Source organism: Chiloscyllium plagiosum, chromosome 5, assembly GCF_004010195.1.
Source record: "Chiloscyllium plagiosum isolate BGI_BamShark_2017 chromosome 5, ASM401019v2, whole genome shotgun sequence".
NCBI classification, from domain to species: domain Eukaryota; kingdom Metazoa; phylum Chordata; class Chondrichthyes; order Orectolobiformes; family Hemiscylliidae; genus Chiloscyllium; species Chiloscyllium plagiosum.
In genome coordinates this window covers 7924873-7942848 of record NC_057714.1, presented here as the reverse complement: position 1 = coordinate 7942848, position 17976 = coordinate 7924873, and the positions used below count along the sequence as shown (strand labels likewise).

The following is a 17976-nucleotide window of genomic DNA, read 5'->3' as shown; positions in this document are numbered from 1 at the left end:
TTCGTTTGTTGGAGTGTGAATGTGAATGCAGTGAATTCTTTGTTGCCTTTCTGAAGCAAGGCAAGTTGATGACAACCACTGTCATTGAGAGTGCCCTGTTTACATATATGTAAATAAGCTATTCAAGGTGAAAAGGTCAGTATATAGATGCACTGTATGAGGCATTTAACGTTACTTTAAAAGCTTCTTTCAAGACTCTCAGGTCTTTGAACAAAATAACTTGTCTCATTTGACTTTAGATTCAGTTTAGTTGAAGCGGTGAACATGAACTTCATGAGTTCTCTCTTTGCTTTATCTATTTAAAACCTGAAATAAATGAAACTCAAATAAATAAATTAAATAAATAAAATGAAATGTTAAAAGTGTCCGGGATGCGAAGGACGATTTTGAACACTGTTGATGAGTATGTAAGTTCATGCAGAGGGTAGAGAAATTGTAGCATGCTTAATATAACGTACATGCAACTGTAACAGCACAGAGAAACGCAGCATTTTAATATAATTTATTATTTGGACCCGTAAATTCTGTCCTGGATTTCAATCGCAGAAAATCTCAGAACTGATTCAAATCACGTGCTGATTGTATAATACATTTAGTCACACAGGAAAACTGATAAAACTCAGCAATGGGTTAAGTACACACTGACAGCATTGTCTCATGCAAAATTCCGCACACAAAATAACAATCGTTTGGCTGTAACTTACATTGACAGGTAGTTTATGAAATCAAGTCCAACAAATATCGGAGTAAACATGATCATTTTGAGGTATTTTAACAAGGTGCTACTGCTGGTCTTGAGACAACCCATTTACATTGGAGGGGGGAACACATTTAACATTGTTTTAAGTTATACATAGCCCAGTGCAATGGTAATTTCTGTACATATAATCTTCGTCAGTTTCAGGAGAGCTCTCCTATCTACTCAGCTCCGCTTTCTGAAAGTACAAGAAACATTTGACGTATATTTCGAATCATTGATAACACTTCGCTTATAAAAACTCTACAGCTATGTCATATTATGGTCTCTGGACCCTGGCTTTCAGTATTAATTTTTTAGAAAATACTTGTAAAAAGATAAAACTCTTGACAAAATATATACAACCAGCGCAGCTTACAATATATGCAACACATTATTAAATTAAAATAGGACAATTATATTATACAGTAGTTGGTTCTCAGTGTAAACACTTCTATAATAGTGCACCTCTAGTACGTTTAGAGATTGGCAGATTCATTTCCCCAAAGAAAATAAGTTTATTCGGAGTTGTTACCGATAAATTTGTGTCTCATTACATCTTTCCCTCTTAACTTGAAACAACTATCAAATGAATTGGTTCCCAGTTTTGGGGGTTACTGTGGAATGTTTCAGCCTGAAGTATGAATCGTTTCTGAGGTAGATGATGATGGGGAGGGGGTCGACGAGGTAGAGTTCGATTTGTCTGAGGTGTCTTCTGTGTTCGCTTCACTCCCAGGAGTGGCCGGAGAAACTGAGGCGAAGCCCTCCTTCTCCCGCTTTTTCTGCTTCATTCGCCGATTCTGGAACCAGATTTTTACCTGGGTTTCGTTGAGTTGAAGGGCAGCCGCGATTTCCACCCGCCTGGCCCGCGTCAAGTACTTGTTGAAGTGAAACTCTTTCTCCAACTCGGTTAGCTGCTTTGTGCTGAAATTGGTTCTCACTGTATTGGGCTGACCGACAAAACCGTACTCCCCCGCCTTCCCTAAATCAGTGAATAGAAAGGAGCACACAATAGGTAAGTCAGGCAGGGATTCTTACAGGTAAGCTGTGACAATTGCTTGGGACAGCCGGACTCAGCTCACTGTATGGATAATCAATCATTCCCATTTCAGTAGTTTGGGAATGTCTTGTCATGAAAAGCCGAAAAGGATTACACTACAACTGTTGCATGTCATCAGTTAGTTGATGCTTAAATTATGCTTCACACTCTGCTGATAAGACTGGAAAGGAAAGAATAGATGAAAAAAAGACAAGTTGGACGAAAGCTGCGGCCATTCGATCATCTTAAACAATGTGCAACAGATCATGATTTCTTTCAATTCGAGTCTGACACGCTTTCCCCTCCACCCGATCTGCTAGTGTCGGTTTTCACCTGATAATGAATTACCTGTGGAAAGGAATTGCACCTCGAAAATAGAATTTACCTGTTTTCGGAGGGTTCCTCTTCACCTTCATCCAGTCAAAGGTCTGTGCTGGGGGAGGGGTCTCAGCAGACGGGGAGCAGCAGGCTTCCTGATGGCTGCCGTGGGCGGGGGACGAAGGGTGACAGCCTGCAACTAAGGCTAAACTGGACTGCTGCTGCTGCTGCTGCTGCTCTTGCCTGTAGGGGTGATGGGAATATTGGCCTGGCCCCACCATCCCACCATAGCCGTGCTGATGCGGGCTGATGGCTGAGCCAATGTTCCCAGGGTAGACAGCAGGAGCACACTGAGGGTACCCTCCGTTACCATCCGCCTCTTGGTTCAATGAATAATGATGATGACTGTAGCCTGTGCTAAAGCTCTGGGCTGGGTATCCTGCTCCACAGTTGGGGTGGGCACTGTAGGATATGCCCAGGTTGTTGTGGTGTGTATAGCTAGACTGGTGATGATGATGAGGAGGAGGAGGTGGAGCACCTATTTGGACACTTCTGGCCACGATGTAGCGCTCATCAGCGGTGCAGTTATTATTACTAACGGCACAAGACTGATAAGTTGCAATTCCTGGATCTGCATGGTAACTTCTGGAAGAGCAGGCCCCAGTGTCTCCGTTAATGATGGAATAGTCTAGGAAGGTGTTCATCCTTGCATTGTCCATCTGTCACTGGGGTATAACCAGCATATAAAGTCCACCAGCCTGGATGGACCGTGCCAACTTGCCCACTTCCTCAATGGGGCTGAAAGAAACTGATATCAATATACTGGCAAGTGTCGCCACGTGACCAAACCCGCCCAATCGCCGGGCTGCCTGTGAAGTTTGCATGCGCTTGCTGCTGATCGATCACCGTTTTACTTGCATTGAAATTACAAACGCTCTCCCATCAAGGTTACGCGCATTATTAGCCCTCGAATGCATTATACTTCAAAGCATGCCCGGCAGAATGCAGCAGGAATTGGTTCAAGATGCACGTACTGTTCCTCTTCGGACCTGCAGCGCCATTTAAGAGTTACCGCGAGTCTGCAATGGGGAGAAATAGCCCGTCCCGTTCCGCGCAGCAGCTTCGCTCTCAGGTAGGTCGCTGGATAAATACCTAACAGCCAGACCCTGTAAGGGTAAGGGGAATGGCATCGGAGTGCTCCACTACAAGCAAGGAATCCGTGTCACTCTCTGGTGTCTCTGCTGTAGCATTGTGTGTCCGTGAGAGCGGTGATTTGTTTTTCATGCTGAGATAGTTATACGTAGGTCGGGGGAAAGCTATGCAAAGCGGATCTGTTGGGTGTCAGATCACTTCGTGCACTTTAGTGAAAGAAAACCCAGGTAGCTGCTGCAGAGCTGTGTTGAGTTCAGGCCTATGCATATTATGAACTGATTATACCCTACCCAGTGCAGCACAACTGTGAAGATGACCCTGAAAACAAAAGGGTAAGATGATTGATTGGACGACGGGGTTTATGGTGCAGAGATTTGTATTTAAGCTGTATGTGATATGGTGCACTCTTGTAAAAGGAGGCGCCATGCCTTTACTATGCAATAATGTCACAAGGAAACATGCAACAGCCTATCAAGGCCTGGCCTTTGCCAGTCCTCAGGTTTCTCGCTATTGGCATGGAAATGAGCAGGCTTTTCAATCGAACACAGGCTGGCGGGAGCATCCCCTCACTATAGGGTTTTGGGCAGCCAAAGTGTCTTCGAGATCATATTGGCTGCCTGCCTATTTATACTGGTTGAAGCGGGAATCAGACGGGTTGTGTTTCATACCGATGTGAATAATAACAATCCTTGGCTGAGGCATAATGTAACCAAACATGGTCGCTTGCAAGGCGCTGCCACCCATCTGTCAGCTTCCTGGAGAGACCTATCCGAGCAGTCAGAGCCGGTGGTGATTTCAGATCAATCTTTTGCACATTACAGAGTGACGTTGGTGAGGCTGAGATATAGCAATTTACTCGGATTAGTTAGTTACGCCAAACGGTGGTTCCTAACCCTACTGCAAACCTGTAAGCCAGCACTGTGGAATGATGATCACATGTGGAACAAGGAGATTATTTAGCCTTTTAAACATTTGACGCCCAATTAATTAAAGTAAATGCCTCAATAAAATAGAGGGGGATCTATTTTAAGTACTGATCCACGTGCAGTGGAAAAGGAGCTAAAAATTACCGTGTGTGGTCTGAATGTATGTTCATTACTACATTGATTTCCTAAAATTGGCGAAAGAGAAATTACCTAAAAATAACTCGCAAGTTTTTTTTTAAACAAAATATACGTCTGGCCGTTGGCGATTTTATCAGCCTTATCGATTGAACAATGCTCAGGAAAACCCCAGTTTTAAATTCAAGAGACCAATGAACTATTTACTTTAAGGGTAAGCAAAAACAATTGCACTGAAATGAATTGCAAAGCTCGAAGGGACAGAAACCTTTGTTGTTGAGTGTTATGAAACATCTCTTGTTTGTGTTCACAACGGTAATTTTATCGAGATACCTCGGAAATTGATTTTTCGCCATATGAGACATCAGCTATAAATCCGTACAGTCCTCCCACTGTCCGTATGTTCCTTAAGTTAAAACAAATGAACAGATTTGCATTCAGCTCCGCCATCTTTATTTCCAGATCTGTATACACAGTCGCGGAAAGTGCTTGCTGAAAGAAAATCTGGATTGAATCGTTTTCAACAACAACAAAAATGCCTTTTTTGTTGTTTTTCAGTTTTGTACAATAAAAATCCCCCCTCCCCTCCTCTTTCCCAGAGGAAGTATTCTCTTGAGGGAGCTTTCCCAATTCTTCCCTGAGCAGTCAGCCCCATCCCCACCCCCCACCCCGAACCCCGGTAAAACCAAGGCCTGGCTTTGAGCATTTTCGGTTAATCGCCGTCGCCATACGCCGTCCAGTGTGGCCTGAAAGCTAATGGTTCTGAGGAACCGGGCGAGTCTCTTCCATTGTGCTTTCGGGGTAAAGACACATCTCCTATAGCAAGCTGCCCATTATGTCGTGTGAAGACTTGTTTTAATCGCGACAAGCTATCGACAATGTGTCACTATTTGCCCGTGCGGTTTGTTTTCAATAAGGAAGCATCGCCTTCCCTTTACACAAGATTACAGCGGCCTGATAATGAAATTGATAAAATTAAAGAAAAAGCCTGAGCACAAAGCCATTAAATAGTATGAAGTTAAAAAAAATCTTTCCCATGACTTCCGTGCTTAATGATTAAACTATTGGACCTCCAGGCAATCATTATAAATCCTCACGTAGGGAGACTCAATTCGAAGGAAGAATCAGTAGCAGCAGTGGAAAACGCTGTGCTCTTTATATAAAACAGTGAAAATGAATTACGACTCAACGCCTACAAGTTAGAAACTGACAGGGGTTCCCTGGTCCAGGCAAATACGTAAGATGTTTTTTTTTCCGTATGTACTGCTGCGATTGATCCATTTGATGACATTCTCATTCATAAAATAGCTTTGATTTATGAGTTTGGGAAGAATTACCTCCAGAGCTGTTCCTGTCACTGCTTACGCAAAAGCCCAACGTGCTTTTATAAATGGCAACACAAACACACCGCCACTAATAGTGAAAGTTCCTGATCAATTGGAAGAAGCGTTGCAACGTGTTCCTCGGGAGAGGGGGTGTAGAAGGAGTGGGATGTTAGAAGAGGCATTAAAACAAAAAAAAACTGCGGCTTAAAAAGCCTAGCGCACAATGGGAATGCATTCCTCCAGCTGCTATTTCATTTACACAAATACAGATGCAATGAGGAAGCACAGAATGCCTTGTGTTTTATAAAATATGGGTCAAGATTTACGATCATGTCTTCTGGAGATTTTTGTTTTCAAGACAAAAGATTGTGACCGATTAAAGATTTTGGGCTGAAAAGGTACTTTTTAAAGCGGCTTTCCCTTTTTCTTAAAAACAAGGTTTGACTTCATTTGTATGAACCTGGATTTCGATATTAAACGCTATTTCGATATGAGTAGTAAAACAATAAACTACTTAGTAAGGCTGGAGATCCTTAGGATCAATTTGTGTGTGTGTGTGTGTATGGACGGGGTTTAATCTGACTCGATGTAGTAAAACACTTGGAATTCTATGTTGCTGATACTGACTGGCAATAAGGGAGATAAGGAATTGTGGAATCAGCAATAAAGATTAGATTCTGACATCTATAAACAAGAGGTTTGTTTAATAGCAAGCACACGTGAACATGAACACTCCTAAACTTTTCCCCTTCTTTCCTAGATTTTCTGAGTGCTGACAGATGTATCCATGGGGTGTGAACTTAAGAAGATTTTTCTTCGAAATGTGATTACTTTCTTTTTGCCTCTGTTCCGTATATTCTATTGAAGTGTTAATACTAAAATGTAGCGGCGCATAGTTTGTGTAAGTTAATAAAGGCATTATTCATTGACTTTTCCGGAGCCTTGGTAATGTTAGTGGAAGCTTTAAATCACAACTTTATTGCTGTTTTTGTAGAGTGGTAAAATAAAGATCCTGGATTCTTTTATTCTTCTTTCTTTTCTTCTTCAATAAATACTGCTTTGAGAAAAGTAAATAACGACACTGACCAGACTGCTCAATTTTATTAATGCATTTATGTGAAAAAAAAGAAAGTCATTTATTAAGTGAAAATAGACCTGAGAAAGAAAATGCTTCAGGATGGCTACCTGTAGCGTATAAATGATTTGCTCTATCAAATTATTTATGACAATGTACCTTCAAATAATACAAAAGGAAAAGAGGGTAGAGATCGGTAGATTTCTATGCAATAAATTTCGTCAGGGACGGGTGTAGTGCTGATGACGGGTTATAAAACACGGGACATTAGTCCAAAGACAATATCTAACTTTTGCAATTATAAGTGGTCTCGAACACATTCAAGTTGATTAAAAGGGAAAAAAAAATACTGACCATTTGAAAGGAACTGAAGGAAAGGAAACGATTTTAAAAGAAGGCATATTCTGCTCACACCGACTTTTCAGTTAGTAGTTCAAATGCTGCAAATCGATTGTGGTTAAAGTATCCGTAAAAAAGTCAAAACTGTCAGCAGAAAGATCCACAGGGCTGTCGAGGGAACCTGGCAAACTGGGCGATACTCCATCTGAAAGCTGTAAGCAGGATTCTGTGGAAAATACGTTAAAATCCTGTAAAGAAGGGACATCAAGGGCCTCTGGACTGTTATTGTTCAAGCCAGCTGCACAGTTCTGGGCCATTGTTGACAGGCAGTTTTGAACAGTGGGTGACTGCTGGTGAAAATGTTTTAGATTTTTCTCATTGCTGGGTAAAGGCGAAACTGGGAAACTTTGGGATTCTCCATTGTGTAAATTGTGCGCCTGCTGTTGAGTCAGTGCATTGGTTTGAAAACCATAGCCTTCCCTGTCCAAGAGAGCGCCTGTAACATTGTTGTTGCCTTGCTCAAAGAGTGACTTCTCTTCGTCATCCTCAGTCTGCCCACTGTCCTCCAAATTCTTAAATTTGCCATCGCCGTTTTGGTTTTCTTTGCACTGGGTCTGTCTTTTGTGTTTCATTCGTCTATTTTGAAACCAGACTTTCACTTGCCTTTCAGTCAAATCAAGCAAAGCAGCAATCTCCACCCGTCTGGGTCGACACAGATACTTGTTGAAGTGAAATTCTTTTTCCAGCTCCAAAAGCTGTGTATTTGTATAAGCTGTCCTTAACCTCCGCGATCCCCCACCTGTATTATCCTGAATTTCATGAGTTTCTACGAATAAAAGGGGAGTGGAAAACAATATTTAAAAGAGTTTGTAGTCACTTGAACCAAAAGTAGATAAAAATATACACTATTCACTGCAACAAAATGGCCGCCTGAATGCAGTAAACCCCATTGTTTCAATGACTACGGCTGTGGCGTCTGCCACTTGCTAAAATATTAAAGATATTAGAAGATACACGTGCACCAAAGCCCAATCTTGCAGTAAAGTTTACCGCAGCCATTCCACATTTGGTGAGCTCTGCATCAGCTGCTTTACCACGAAAGTGCGCTCATCTATCACTCTTCATTACTGTCAAATATCAAAACTCTAGGATGGGGAGAGCACAGAAGGTCATTTTCTGACTAGCTTGGCAAATAAATCATCCTCCATTAAACAAGTTGGCAAAAGTACTTCGATCTCTTCATTATTAACTAGCAACAACAACAAAAAATAAACTGATTCAACAATTCATGCAAATAAGCGAGATTAAGTTAAGAGAATAATTAGAAATGAAACGTCTTTGAGCTGACCTCTCTGGGAAAGGCAGGATGCTGCGGCTCCTGAAGAAGCAGGCAGGTGATTCTTCTTGGAGTTTTTTTTCTCTTTCATCCAGGGGTATTCCGGTGGTAGAGTCGCGGCTGGTAAAGGGCTTGTGCCATTTGGGCTCTGTTTTGGCCGGTTTTGGCGAGGGTGACTGCTGGGATTCAGGCTGGGGATGGTTTGCTCAAAAGGAGGAGGAATCACTGTCGAGTGTGAAAGCGTCGAGTTCTTGATTGATGAACTTTGAAATGTATCACCGACAGGGGGAAAAGATGTCAGGCACTCAGCAAGCGACGGCTGACTATTGATAAAACCAATTTCTCGTTCAAATTCGTAATTCATTGCCGTCTCCACAGAACGTTGGGGGAGAAAGTTAGGTGTTAGTTATTTTTTGGCCCGTTTAAAAAAAATAAATATCGCTGCTGGTTTTTTTTTTCTAATTCACTGATTACAGCCGTATGGGGACCGTGCTACTATTAAACTATTGAATTCATGGAGACAAGGTTGAAATTGGACCGAATTCGCTGTCACATGATTGCGTCTGCCCAATGACAATTTGGGGTTTAATCAAAAGAAGGCACTGTCTATGTGATTGATCCAAAAAGTCGGAGAGAAACGCCTCATTCAAGGCCAGCAGTGTTTTGATTTCCACTTTTTTTGATCCATCTTCCCATAATAAATGTGAAAAAAAGATTTTTTAAATTTTAAAGCAAGTAGAAATCAGTTCATTCGGCCTTGCCTCTTTCTTTCTCTCTTCCTCTCTGTCTCCTGTACACTTGCTGGCTCCTCTTTCTCTCTGTGTTATCGACTGTCATGAAGACGACTAGCACCTCACAAATCATCTTGCACCTAAATCTGACGCCTAGAGTCATTAACAAAGTAATCCATTCATCTTCAAAGTTTTGACACTGGACCCCAGAACCCAGCCACATAAGAAGTTACACAGACGAAGCTCAGCCATTTGCTTCATGTTTTCGTTGGGAGTTTGGTCCCCCTATTATCATATTTGTACAGTACCGGACTTTCTTTGATTATTGTGCTGTACGAAGGCAATAATTCACGCAGGAGGTCGAATATGGCGGTGATTCTGGATACTACACTATATTATTTTTATAACCGTTTGTTTATGACCAACGAAAAACGCAAAAGGCGTATCTCTGAAGGTATTGTATTCTCTTGTGTTTTGTGAAATTTGTAACGTCAAAAAATTAACTGCGGGTGGTAATGGATTGCTATGTTTAAATTACATGCGCAAGCACATGAATAAATGCACAAACATATATATATTATATACAAACAGCATAAAACGAAAGAGTTTGAATATATACCTGGCTTTGCGTGACATGGACGAAAAATTAAAGCGTGCTTTTATTTTCCCAAACTAAAATTTCAAATTCCTTTTTAAAAATCACACTTCTATTTAAATTGTGGAACAGTGTGGGGACGTTGGCGGGGGTGGGGTGTGATTCTTTAAACAAACTTACGGTGCACTTAGATTCGTTATGGCCTTGCAGTATTTACCAAATATATTCGCACTTAAAAAGATTCTCAACATCAAGGGATTTTATTGAACAGGGTAATATGGAAATAGCGGTGGTTTTCTGGGCCTCCGTTTTGCTTATACCGCAAACAAAGCTGTAAGGAAGTATGTGTCCTATCAATCTTGTTCGGCAAAAGCTCTGACAGGTTCTGGCCCCCAAGAAGACATTTAAAGCTTCTCTGTGCAATGTCGAATACCATCAGCTAGAGACTGAGAAGACTGCTTCCTCCTTTGAATAGTTACAAAAAATATTTTGCTTATCATCAGAACATAACTTATGGTACTGAACTAATAACGCAGGAATAGGGTGAGTTCAGAGAAAATATGAAATAATCATTGAATCATTCTGACCAGCTTTCCCTCTGTTAAGTTTGAACTGTAGATTTTCGTGCTAAGCTGTAAATGGAAAGGTCTTTAGCAATTAAATGGCGCTTTTGTATGTGAAACATGTGTAGGTGTTTGCGTTCTGAAGATTTTCACAGCTTTTCTGTTGCAGAGGGCATGTGGGCGAAAGCAAAGCGCATTTGATTCAGTTTGCTAGCAACATAAAACAGAATGAAAGTGAAAATGATGTGTTTTAAGACACAAAAATGTCATTGCTATTAATACTTTTGCTGCTTGGAATATTTAGGAAAGAGACACTCATCCGGCTGCGAATTCTTCAGTTCTGCAATCTATACGGCTTGAAGAAAACGTTTAATCATACATAACATAGGAAACGCTGCTTAGATTATTACTGTTTTGCGAGTAAATTCTTGTGTTCTGAGAGCGGTTACGTAGATTTATGTTGTTTCTTGAGAGCAAGCTTTCGAAATTGAAAATGTTACTCCGATCTAACAGTTAAGGAAATTAATAAACACTGAGTAAATATGACAATTATAGGGCATGTTTCGTTGCAAGTCAATCTTTGGAAACATGGTAAGCTTGTCAACTAACTTCTTAATATTTCATTTTGCATTCTGTCCGAGAACGTCTCAATTAGACTTTTAATAGCGGCCTCGTTAAAGGTTTTTATTTTGCCGATACAGTAGAGAAAGAAATTTGACTGGTCCAAGCTCACGAAATAATTTCGTTCATTCTGCATGTATAAAATCAGAGCTCGTTTATACATGTACTGTGATCCATATTATGCTTAGGTCGCATCATTCAGTTTGTCAATATGCATTTTTATTGTGTCACTTTCGTAACTGCTAGTTGAGTAAAGAAAGTCTCCTATGTAGTTTGGATAGTAAGATAAATTAGACTGCATTTCCTTTGGGAAGCACTGACAGGGAGTATGCCGACAACATGGCGTCCCCTTGCTCGGCACTCAGGTTCTGCCACATGGAAATTATTTTTTTTTAAAAAACTTGATACTAAGGGTAAGCTTTCCTCTTTCGATTGTCTCGCCATTTAGCAAGCTTGTGGTTACTGTTTCCAATGATTTGGGGACGTATCTAAAACTATCCAAAGACATTTGATTTTTACTTGATGTTTCAATTACTGTCAATGCCATGTAGTCTCAAGATATTATTTTTAAATCAATAATCTGGATAAGGAAAAATTCTTAAGCAACGATGCTGCCGTTGCAATGGAAAATCATCACTACATGTTCACTTTGAGCTCTAGTCGTTGGCCCTGGAAATGCGGACTCGGAGTTCGTATTGAAAAAGGATTTGATCGTTGCAATTATCAGAAATATTTATCAATGTTGAGTTGCTGAATACTTTATAAATTGCATTTAATACTTCCACCAAAGCTGCTAAATTAGTGAAAACAAACCCGAAGTTGTTCATTTTATCTGAAATTACTGGGACATTTTACAAAATCTAACGGACATACATTTTTTATATATAAGTGAATGTTCTTTCGTACTTTATTTGAAATAGTTAACTATTAAGCGGTAAATAGCTTTTTAAAAAAAAATTGCAGTGATCTAAACACACATTCCCAACGTCTGATATTTTCTTTAGAAATTCAGCTGAAATTGCCTTTTTTGGTTAGAGTTGAGGTACAAATGGAACCTGTCGGAATTTTAAAGCTATTTTTCAATCGTATTGCTTAATCAGAAATCAACTTAAAACTATTAATTCGAAGTACTTCTGAATCTTGACGTTTTCTCCTCTTCTCTCTCTGAATGTACAGGATTCTTTGGAAAACGGTCCAGGAGACGGCGGCAATAGTAATGATTTCGGTTGGCAAAGCATTGTCTATCCAATGTAATATGTGTATCTTTTGTATGTAACTTGTATGTACAGTGAAAAAAAAAACAAACCGTTATTCATAATTAAAGAAACGAAGCCACTAATACCTTCTTGTAAATCTTTTCATTTTTGACGGGGTTTTTTTGGGGGGGGTGAGGTTGAATGTGGTGGTAAGGCAGAGGGGGCTGGGAGTGGGGGGATCTGAGTCCTTTTCTCCCTTGGCCTCAATAAATGCAGCATTGGAGACAGATGCAAGCCACATGATAATGGATGATGTTACAGTGTGGGGGTTGAGGCACTTGGTTATAGCCACACAACACAAAGGAACCTGACTACTGAGCTGTGTGCTATGCTGTGTATTACTGAATGAATTTACATATTTTGCAAATATTTTAGAAGAAAAACATACTATGCAATTCGTTGAAATTAACACTACAAGCAACACAGTATTGCTGACAAAAAAATTTATTCGTCAGAACTAGCTGTTCAACGGATATCTCATTTGCAGCATGGAATGCATACCTAAAACAAAATTGTGGCAATTTTGTGTTCCATTTTAAGAATACTACAGTTACAGACTAAGTCCCTTTTCTTGGCGTTATTCCCACAATTGACCAAATTGCGTTTTTAATGAATACATTACTAACAGAAAACTACTTTTCTGTGTATCTTACAGGAATTTAAAAAAAATATTTACCATGACTTAAAACAGAAGACTGAACAGAACCAAGTAAATAGTCAATGTACAGTTCTATTTATAAATATGCGTCAATGGGGATAAATAATACTTTAAACACTTAGAATATTCTCCTTTGCAAGAGCAAATAAATAAATTTGAATGTTCACCAGCATACATACATACTGAAAGATGGACAAGAACTCTTATTTGCCCAGGGGGACCCTGTACAAGCGCTTTGATCTTGTTTAACTATTCAATGTAAAGAAGTGCAATATAAACCATTTTACCATTCCTCGTAAGGAAAAATAAAGCACGAACAAATTCACGTTTAAGTTTTTTTTAGAAAATTTGTTCATATACCCTGTTCCATAAAGTAGAAGATTATATATGCAAAGTTCTGTAAGCCTTAGTACTTCACTTCTACTACTGAATGTTAAGGCTGGAGTCCATGAAAAGAGCAACCACTAACCAGTGACAGAGCAATGCAAGCAAAGATTGGTTGTCATTAGGTACATTACATGTAAACTATAAGGGTTGATACTAAAGAAAAAAGGGAAAGGTGGAAGAGGGGATGTAATCATAGATAACGTGATATAAAAGCATGAGAAAGTGATAGTCCACCAAGAGCTAACTGGTCCACTACAGATGGGTCAGCTTGGGTGCTTCCTGAATTCTTCCCTGAGAAGGATGGTGTGAAGAAAGGTCTGTATAAGTGGGATGTGGTTCGCAAGGTCCATGGTGATGGTTGCTTGTCATTGGCCCTGCACTGTTATAGTCCATATTTCCAGAGGAAGGATGACCAAGGTGGGTTAGGCTGAAAAGGGAAGGCCCAGAGCTTGGCATGGATTCCACAAAGTTTCCTCCAACATAGACTGGGCTACCCTGTAAATGAGGAGTTCCATAGCCACCATTGCCTTGAAGAGGGTGTGTGTCATACTCAGGCGTCACAGCTGCAGTCCCAGCATACCTCTTCTGTGGAGGTGGGCAACTGTTGAGGGGCCCAGGATAAGACGTAGGAATAGCATAGGCATTTTGATGAGGTTTACTGAAGGACGTAGGCGAGTGTGGGTCATATGGAGCACTGGTTGTCAAGGAATGCATCGAGTTTACATATCCTCCAGCAGCTGATGGTGGGATGGGGCTTCTACAGGGTGACTGTCCACCAGAAGAAGTTAGCATGCCTTTCGCTTTTTGATCCTTTTTGTACTTCATTCTCCGATTTTGGAACCAGATTTTAATCTGTCTTTCAGTGAGGTTTAACAGATTGGCCATTTCAACCCTCCTTGGCCTACAAAGATAGCGGTTAAAGTGAAATTCCTTCTCCAGTTCTACCAGTTGGGCACTGGTGTATGCTGTGCGTGCCCTCTTGGAGGCTGGACCCGGAGGACTCTTTTCACCAGCAGAACTTTCAACTGGAGATAAAGAAAACAAAGTTTCCATCAGTCATTGGGAATTCTAGATGTTGCAAATATGTCACACAACGTATAGAATAAAACTCTATGACATTGCCTGAATTATTTTCAATAACTTACATTAACATATTAATCCAAAATCATAACTACATATTCTCTATCTCCAAAAATATATGTAATTTTACTAATTTCTTCAGCTATCACACTTAATAATAGAGATATGATCATGCACAAACCATTAGCTATCTCAACTAGAATGTTCTGTTTTGAATCAGGAATGCCAAAACAACACTCCAATTTGATTTGTGCTACAATCACTAGAACCAGCATTTTAAAAACAGCAATATATTCAAAGAGCATTGTATTGGCAGCTTACATAGATATCTAATTACTAATTGGGGGCATTTTCTTAAACGTAAACCTGACTTCTTTGTTACCTGAACCAACTTACATGCAAATATAAGCCAACAACTGTGACTGCCCTTCCCCCATTCATAAGAATTCACTCCTTTATGCCACAATTGTATCAAAAATGATAAGAAAGATCATCTTAAAATGATTGTGTGACAGCTAAGAAACATTTGACGAGCAATATTTGATTTTGTGCCAACTACAAGTACTGGTGAATCAAATCTTCTCATCATAATTTTGAAGTAAACATGGCAAATGTTGGAAACACACAGCAAGCATCTCTGGAGAGAAATACAAAATTAAGATTTCAGGTCATTAGAACTGGAGAAAAGTTAGAATGTAATATATTCTTTTAAGTGAAAGGGAAAATGTTGGACAAAGAATTAGCTTAATAGCTATTCATCTATAACTTATCCTAGTACTAAGGAAACATCACCAATCTGAAATGTTAACATTGATTCTCTTCCCACAGATGTTGCCAGGCCTTCTGTTTTCTCTAGCATTATCTGTCTCATTTCATACTTTCAACATCTGAATATGGCATGTTTTGAGTTATGTTACCCTAACTAATTGGAGTCCACAGAATTATTATAGTTCATGCAAAATTGATGACAACTGGTTATGTACATGTTCTGAGTTAATATATGTATCTCTGTGAATTTAATTTGAATCCCACAAATGTATATCTGATATTTAACCTCACAAAATCATTTTGACCAATACAAGCTCACTTGTTTACAACTCACTTCTTTTATCAATTGGAATCATCTGCATGCATAAATTTCCATATATGTTGATAAGCAATAGACATTACAACTTCAATTCTATATGTATCCTATTAAAACTAAGAATTCAATATATAATATCACTTCAGTCCAAACCCTTGGTTTTTAATATGTTTAGCTGAAATGAGTGAAATGTAAGCACATTGCTAGAGATTTGAATGTTTATGTTATGTAAATACATCACATCTCCTTAGAACTATATCATTATACTAGGGTGGTGCTGGAAAAGCACAGTAGGTCAGGCAGCATAGGAGGAGCAGAAAAATCGATGTTTCGGTCAAAAGCCCTTCATCAGGAAACTTTTGCCTGAAACGTCGATTTTTCTGGTCCTCGGATGGTGCCTGACCCGCTGTCCTTTTCCAGCATCACCCTAATCTAAACTCTGGTTTCCAGCATCTGCAGTCCTCACTTTTGCCTATATCATTATATGCATATGCAAAACATCAATGCTTCTCTGGGACTTTAATGACTTTACCTTTTTTTAAATAAAACGTCATTATTATATAACTGGGAAAGTTAAAATAAATGTGGATTTTTTTGAACTTGTCATGGGACATGGGTCCCACTGGCTAAGCCAGCATTTATCATTTTTCCTAATTGCCTGAAGGCAGTCAAGAGTTAAACTATTTCACTGTTCAGATCATACCAGGTAAGGTTGGCTGATTTCCTTTTCTAAAGGACATTAGTGAACCAGGTGGGTGTTTTCAACAATCAGCTGTGGTTTCATGGGTATCATTAAGGTAGCTTTTTCATTTGAGATATCAATCCATTTCATTTTCTACCACAAATGCATTGGAATCCTTGGCCTCAGAACATTAGCCTGCAGCTCTGGATTACTAGTGCAATGACATTATTCCTACATCACCGGCTCCCCATTTTCTACCAGTGAGAATGTCCATTCATAAGGAAGAGTGATGGGCGAGGGAAAGGGAGAAAGAAAGGAAAGGGCGAGGCAGAGAGAGAGAAGAGGAAAGTGGGAAAAAACGGGGCTGGGTGTGTGGAGGATACATTACTGGAGATTGAAATGTCTATGTAAATATGTATAAATATGTTGCATCTCCTTAAATCTATACCATTATATACATATACAAAACACCTATGGTCCTCTGAGACACACTTGTCCAACTGTTTCCTGGTATTGTACAGTTTAATTGTCTAACTTAAACTGAATACATATTAGTTTCATTCTTCGTTAATTAAATGCCTTATGATTGTTTGATAATGACCCATATATTATTTTAGGTCACTGTTCCACAGGATTGAAAGGATTTAGTTGTGCAGATATTATTGAGATGAAGGTAATGCCTATAAAATTCAACTGGCTCAATTAGTAACTTCACTCACTGTAACAATGCTATGTCAATTGGTAATCAAAAGGTTAGACATGACATTTTATACCTGAACTGGAACTGCTGGTTTTTTGCTTGGCGTTTTGGCGCGACTCTTTCATCCAGGGGAATATTTGTTTACTGATAGTTGTTTGTGAGGTAAGTGTAGGATTTTTGTTTGTGCTGGACTGGGTCGAGTTGTTGCTGGTATTCTGGGGTGGTGAGACAGATGGTGGTGGTGGTGGTGGAGGTGGTGGCTGCTTCTGTTGCTGCTGCTCTGCAATGGCTGCGTGGTGGCTCGGTTGACTGGCACTGGTTCGCATGCAACTTTCATTGATATCGTTGGGTTTGTGATGGGGGACAGTGTTAGCCGGTGACTGCAGAGAGCAGGCCGGCCGATGATAGTCATTTTCCACATGAGAAGAAGGCGGATATTGTTGCTGACTGGCATTGTAGTTAAAACCATTTGTTCCTTGGTATGTGTAACCTCCGAAAATTGCAGAGCTGTCGTAGTATGTCGCTTTTTGCATCTCGTTGTTTCCCAATATTTATTTCGCAAACTGACAGGGTCTTGACACCCTTATAGAATAACATTGGCACCCTGTGTCACGTGACTCTCTTCTTCCAATGGCCTCTTCGGGTAGACCTGGGGTTACAAGAAACAAAACCATAATGGCGAAATGGTACAAATCCATCTTACTTTCAATAGCAACTGACATGAAAAGCCATAAAAAGTGTGCTGCAATATTTGGTCACACAGTTTTAGCCCTGGGCAACCTGCGTGTAACAATCGTTTAAAACTGACTCTCAGCAGTAACTGCTCAGTGTGGTTGTGCAGCAAACGATCGGTAGCTGCAGAGTCCAGCCTTTTACTTTTATTTTGTCTCATCGGGGAAATACAATACTACATAAGGGTTCATATGAAACATGGACTTCGGTAGGTTCAACCAGGAACAGCGTTCTTCTTAGGTAGTTGAAAAGAAGAACCACTGTTTGTATATACAGATTTTTTTTTCAAGCCAACGTTTAGGGCATGTTAAAACTTTGCATTATGTATATCTGTGCAAAACAGGACTCAAATGCAAATATATGATTCGTTGCAACTCAAGCAGATCGAATGCCGTGAAATTTTAGTCAGTGATTAGTTAATGATTTGTTTAAAAGTGAAAACGAAAGAAACCAACTTTAGCAGTTCAAACTCTCGACAATGAAACACAATAGTTAAGCTCTACGTT

The 17976-nt window shown here is 39.8% G+C and overlaps 3 protein-coding genes and 1 long non-coding RNA gene across 11 annotated transcripts in view; 1 reads left to right on the top strand and 3 right to left on the bottom strand.

Annotated features, from left to right (window-relative positions):
- Window positions 1-487: 487 nt before the first annotated feature.
- Window positions 488-2813, bottom strand: LOC122549701 (homeobox protein Hox-A1). The gene is made up of 2 exons (XM_043689564.1): window positions 2161-2813; window positions 488-1718 (listed from the first exon to the last, which is right to left on the bottom strand). Exons 1-2 carry the CDS (start codon window positions 2810-2812, stop codon window positions 1366-1368), a joined length of 1005 nt encoding a protein of 334 aa, XP_043545499.1. The 5' UTR covers window position 2813; the 3' UTR covers window positions 488-1365.
- A 148-nt stretch (window positions 2814-2961) lies between these two features.
- On the top strand, window positions 2962-6656 carry LOC122549702. Its single transcript, XR_006311643.1, has 2 exons — window positions 2962-3225; window positions 6392-6656. It is a non-coding gene; the product is annotated as an uncharacterized LOC122549702 (long non-coding RNA).
- An 88-nt stretch (window positions 6657-6744) lies between these two features.
- Window positions 6745-8929, bottom strand: hoxa2b (homeobox A2b). Its single transcript, XM_043689563.1, has 2 exons — window positions 8394-8929; window positions 6745-7871 (listed from the first exon to the last, which is right to left on the bottom strand). The coding sequence occupies exons 1-2, from the start codon at window positions 8743-8745 to the stop codon at window positions 7132-7134; spliced, it is 1092 nt and encodes a 363-aa protein (XP_043545498.1). The 5' UTR covers window positions 8746-8929; the 3' UTR covers window positions 6745-7131.
- A 3646-nt stretch (window positions 8930-12575) lies between these two features.
- Window positions 12576-17976, bottom strand: part of LOC122549688 (homeobox protein Hox-A3) — a 44195-nt gene continuing 38794 nt past the window's right edge. For all 8 annotated transcript variants that reach the window (XM_043689544.1, XM_043689546.1, XM_043689545.1 and 5 more), the window contains 2 exons: window positions 16812-17387; window positions 12576-14217 (listed from right to left, as the gene is read on the bottom strand). In XM_043689544.1, the coding sequence (XP_043545479.1) occupies window positions 13445-14217; window positions 16812-17271 (1233 nt within the window). In that variant the 5' untranslated portion in view covers window positions 17272-17387 and the 3' untranslated portion in view covers window positions 12576-13444. The remainder of the gene's footprint in view (window positions 14218-16811; window positions 17388-17976) is intronic.